This window comes from Seriola lalandi, unplaced genomic scaffold (genome assembly GCF_002814215.2).
Source record: "Seriola lalandi dorsalis isolate HSWRI2012SDOR001 ecotype SW California unplaced genomic scaffold, Sedor1 jcf7180002054825, whole genome shotgun sequence".
Lineage (NCBI taxonomy): Eukaryota > Metazoa > Chordata > Actinopteri > Carangiformes > Carangidae > Seriola > Seriola lalandi.
In genome coordinates this window covers 860,360-866,005 of record NW_019525378.1, presented here as the reverse complement: position 1 = coordinate 866,005, position 5,646 = coordinate 860,360, and the positions used below count along the sequence as shown (strand labels likewise).

General features: G+C 33.6%; 1 protein-coding gene across 1 annotated transcript in view; it reads left to right on the top strand.

Moving 5' to 3' along the window:
* The window catches only part of tapbpl (TAP binding protein like), a 15,843-nt gene continuing 10,197 nt past the window's right edge, over positions 1-5,646 (top strand). The window contains exons 1-4 of the mRNA XM_023426415.2: positions 1-337; positions 1,593-1,805; positions 1,892-2,161; positions 2,293-2,493. Coding sequence (XP_023282183.1) covers positions 286-337; positions 1,593-1,805; positions 1,892-2,161; positions 2,293-2,493 — 736 coding nt within the window. The 5' untranslated portion in view covers positions 1-285. The remainder of the gene's footprint in view (positions 338-1,592; positions 1,806-1,891; positions 2,162-2,292; positions 2,494-5,646) is intronic.

The following is a 5,646-nucleotide window of genomic DNA, read 5'->3' as shown; positions in this document are numbered from 1 at the left end:
CTCTTGCACTCCTGCCCTCCGCGCATGTTACCGAGATACAGCCGCCGTAGCCCACCACCTCAAGAGTTTACTGTTAGATGAGATGATATTTATTGCTGTACAGTTATCGTACATGATTCATTTGGTGCGATAAAGGCTGTAAAAAAAATCAGACTAGCGACGAGATGAGCTGCTGTAGTCGTTGAAATCAAAAGCGAAAGTGCAGTGGTGCTTTTTTTGTTTTCAGCTGCTGCTATCTCACTTTATCTTTGTAATAACCTTAAACTTATTATTTATCGTGACTCCATGATGATGATTGAAGTAATTTTGTTTGGATACTTCATGACGTGCGTATGTGGTAAGAGTATTAATGTTGGCATATTGATGCTGGAGGCAGTATAGTGCCAGTAAACGAACCTTTATTTGATTGTCAAGCTCAGTAATAAACCTTCAATTTAAAATGGTCTGATAGAACTTAATCTGGTAACGCATTAAACTGTGTTAATTTCTAGGAAGTTTCCAGGAAATAACAATGTAACTGGCAGTAATTACAGGTAAACTAGAAACTGTCCATTTGATACACCTGTTTCACATGAACAACTAATACAGTGTAACCCACAGTCTTTTAACAGGGAAGCTAGACATGCAAAAATGCAAAAATGTGAATTTAGTTGAAAGTATAGAATTAAAATGTTTTACAATAATTGAATGATTACTATATACTATACTATGTATCTTGTCATTAAAATGTCTGAAAACGACTAGACCCATATATTTGGTTGAGTTGTGTACTTACATCATGACTAATGTTTCCAGCAATTTTCAAATCTAGAGAAATTTATAATTTTAGTCAAGGTAATGGTCAATTTCATTTGGTCACTGATCAATGGCATCATATCCCCTGTGCGCATGTGTCAGTATTGTGGTTGTCTGCCAATCAAAAATTACTTTTTATCCAATTTTAACACATTTTTAGACCTTGGTAGATTTTAATCGGATGAAGGATTTTAGTAATCAGATTTCTGGATCCTGGATTTTAAGTTATTAGAGAAACAAGCTGAGCAAATGTAAGCGGCAGCTCGGCTCCCCTCCCCTCCAAGACAAACAGTGTCTCCTGGACAGTGTCATAGAAACACTGATTGTTAACATGGAACTGCTTTATTCTGTGTTTTTACCAGTTTTAATAACGTAGTTCATTTGTTTTGGAGAGGAGGACACCTCTGTGGATTATTCGGCTACTGGTAAAGATGTCCTGTTTGTTTGACACTGAAAGAGTCCTAACGGGGGCAAACTGATTGCAGTGAGAGCAATGGTGGTGAAGACAACAACTCCCATGATCCCCATGATACTTTACAACTTCTTTTGCTGTTGTTTTGATTCCAAGACCCCTAGTGGCTTTTCCTTCTAATTTTTACCAAATTAACTAGTTTTGTTTTTCACTGAATGTTCAAGACATTATTAGGAAATAATAGACTTGTAATTCAACATTTATAATTATTTCTCATAATACTAGTCTACTGGTATGAGCATTTATTCATGAAGATGATAAGTTAACCTTTTTAGGAAGTCTTAAGCAGTCTTAAGTCTTTTTCTATCTGCCCATTGTTTCTCAGCTGATGGGGCTGCAGATGTGGTACTGTCCTGCACCCTGGTGGAGGAGGGAGTTGGACTGGGTGGAATGGGAGGTGGTGCTGCCTTCACACGTACTCCAGCTACTGTTGTCTTCAGAGACGTTCCAGTGGCTCCTGAAGAATCCCTTGAAACGCTCACTGCGTTTGTACCACCCTCAGTCCCGGATCCAGACCTCCTCCTGTTTGAGGCCAAAGGTTTTTCCTGTCTTCACTACATGTAAAGTTTGGTCTAATGTACTCACAACCGGTGCTGAACTTCTCCTCTCATTTCTCTGTGGCAGTGTCATCAGTTGAGATCCCCAATGCAGCCGTGTTGCTCCATGCAGACTGCAATGAACAGGAGGTGACGTGTGAAATAAGCCGTTACTCTCCTCGTGGATCCCAGGAAAGTTCAGATCCAGCCTATTTCATGGCGTCCCTTAGTGTGGAGGGAGTTGAGTTCAACACTGCACTGATTCTGCAGACTTTGATGGTGGAAAAAGACCACTCGACGTTGATACAAAACAAACTGGGCCTGCCTCTTAGCCAATCGGGTACTCTGCTGACTGAGGGTGAGATGCAGTGTTTAATATCACACCTCAATCTTTTCATTGAATCTTTTCCATTCTTTGTTTTGTTAGACAGGGAATAACATCCTTCTTATAACTTTGTATCTCCTGTTATCTTTGCTTTCTGTCCGCAGTGATATTTGTGGTATTTTCCCACATAAAGTCTGTATCTGCACCTCTGAGAGGTGATGTCCTCCTCAACTGTGGTTTCAGGCAGCATGAAATTCCCTTATCGCATGAAGTGGGCATTGAATGGCGACTGCAGCACAGAGGAAAGGGGCAGAAAGTGCTTGAAATAAGGACAAGGCTGGATGACTTAGAAGGAAACACAGTGGGTGAGTGCTGTAGGTGTGTGTTGAAGGTGAAAGCACTGATTATGAGGATGGTACACTAGTGCAAATTGACTCATATATAATTACATTGTTTTGTCTGTCAAGTTCTGCTCAAGCAGAAGCAGTTTCCTCTGAGGTTTATTGCATTGTTATTTTTTTGTTTATTGTATGTTAGTGTTTGTATTTTACAGTTGTTCTGCCTGGAGGTGATGCACAGGTTCTCAGAGACTGGTGTGGCTGGACTGCACAGCATCCGGCAGCCCTGTTGAGATTTATTAGGCTGTATTATAATTACTTGTCCGTTATCACTAATGAGGGTGATTGTTGCTTACTGCCTATAGCTATTAGCCTACTATTTGCAAAATCAAGGTCTAGTTTTTATTCACTATTTTTAATCACTTTTTATGCCTTACTATACTATGACTTTTATATACCTTGCTATACTATTACATTTTTTTTACTTTTATGCCTTACTATGCATGACTTTTTATGTCTTTTATACCATACTATACTATGACATTTTCATGAATTTTTATGCCATACTATACTGTGACGTTGTTTGGACATTTTTTGCCTTGCTATACTATAACATTTTTATCCCTTACTATACTATAACATTTTTATGCCTTATTATACTATGACTTTTTTATGACTTTTTTTGCCTTACTATACTATGACTTTTTATGACTTTTCATGCCTTACTATACTATGACATTTATATGCTTTACTATACTGTGACTTTTTTATGCCTTTTGACACTATGACTTTTTTATGGCTTTTTATATCATACTATACTATGATCATTTTTCGACATTTTATGACTTTCTATACTATGACATTTTTATCCCTTACTATACTATGACATTTTTATGCCTTATTATACTGTGACTTTTTTATGACTTATTATTCCATACAATACTATGATATGTATATGCCTTACTATACTATGACATTTTTTTGACTTTTTATGCCTTACTATGCTATGACTTTTTATGACTTTTATGCTTTACTATACTATGACATTTTGTGCCTTACTATGTTATGAAATTTTTTTGACTTTTTATGTCTTACTATACTTTGACGTTTTTCCACTTTTTATGTCATACTTTACTATGTCGTATTATTCCTTACCATACTATGACGGGTTTATGATCTTTTATGCCTTAATATACTATGACGTTTTTTGGCATTTTTATTCCATATTATAATATGACGTTTTTTGGCATTTTTATGCCTTAAAATACTATTTCATTTGATACCTTAGCATACTATGACTTTTTTATGACCTCTTACGCCTTAATATACTATAATTTGTTTTTGACATTTTTATGCCATACTATACTATGACGTTTTTTGACATTTTTATGCCATATTATAGTATGACATTTTTTTTGACATTTTTATGCCTTAAAATACTATTTCATTTGATACCTTACCATACTATGACTTTTTTATGACCTTTTATGCCTTAATACACTGTAATTTTTTTTTTGACATTTTATGCCATATTATACTATGAGTTTTTTTGACATTTTTATGCCATACTATACTATGACGTTTTTTGGCATTTTTATACCTTAAAATACTATTTCATTTGATACCTTACCATACTATGACTTTTTTATGACCTTTTATGCCTTAATACACTGTAATCTTTTTTTGACATTTTATGCCATACTATACTATGACGTTTTTTGACATTTTTATGCCATACTATACTATGACGTGTTTTGGCATTTTTATGCCTTAAAATACTATTTCATTTGATACCTTACCATACTATGACTTTTTTATGACCTTTTATGCCTTAATACACTGTAATTCACTTTTATGCCATACTATACTATGACGTTTTTTTGACATTTTTATGCCATACTATACTATGCCATACTATACTATGAGGTTTTTTGACATTTTATGCCATACTATACTATGATGTTTTTTTGACATTTTATGCCATACTATACTATGACGTTTTTTGGCATTTTTATGCCTTAAAATACTATTTCATTTGATACCTTACCATACTATGACTCTTTTATGACCTTTTATGCCTTAATACGCTGTAATTTTTTTTTGACATTTTATGCCATACTATACTATGACGTTTTTTGGCATTTTTCTGCCTTAAAATACTATTTCATTTGATACCCTACCATACTATGACTTTTTTATGACCTTTTATGCCTTAATACACTGTAACCTTTTTTTGACATTTTATGCCATACTATACTATGACGTTTTTTGACATTTTTATGCAGTATTATAGTATGACGTTTTTTGACATTTTTATGCCTTAAAATACTCCTTCATTTGATACCTTACCATACTATGACTTTTTTATGACCTTTTATGCCTTAATACACTGTAATCTTTTTTTGACATTTTATGCCATACTATACTATGAGGTTTTTTGACATTTTTATGCCATACTATACTATGACGTTTTTTGGCATTTTTATGCCTTAAAATACTATTTCATTTGATACCTTACCATACTATGACTTTTTTATGACCTTTCATGCCTTAATACGCTGTAATTTTTTTTTGACATTTTATGCCATACTATACTATGAAGTTTTTTGACATTTTTATGCCATACTATACTATGACGTTTTTTGGCATTTTTATACCTTAAAATACTATTTCATTTGATACCTTACCATACTATGACTTTTTTATGACCTTTTATGCCTTAATACACTGTAATCTTTTTTTGACATTTTTATGCCATACTATACCATGACGTTTTTTGACATTTTTATGCCATACTATACTATGACGTTTTTTTGGCATTTTTATGCCTTAAAATACTATTTCATTTGATACCTTACCATACTATGACTTTTTCATGACCTTTTATGCGTTAATACACTGTAATTTTTTTTTGACATTTCTATGCCATACTATACTATGACATTTTTTTGGCATTTTTATGCCTTACTATACTATGTCGTATTATTCCTTATCATAATATGACGGTTTTATGACCTTTTATGTCTTAATATGCTATGATGTTTTTTTGACGTTTTATGCCATACTATACTATGACGTTTTTTGGCATTTTTATGCCTTAAAATACTGTTTCATTTGATACCCTACCATACTATGACTCTTTTATGAACTTTTATGCCTTAATACACTGTAATTTTTTTT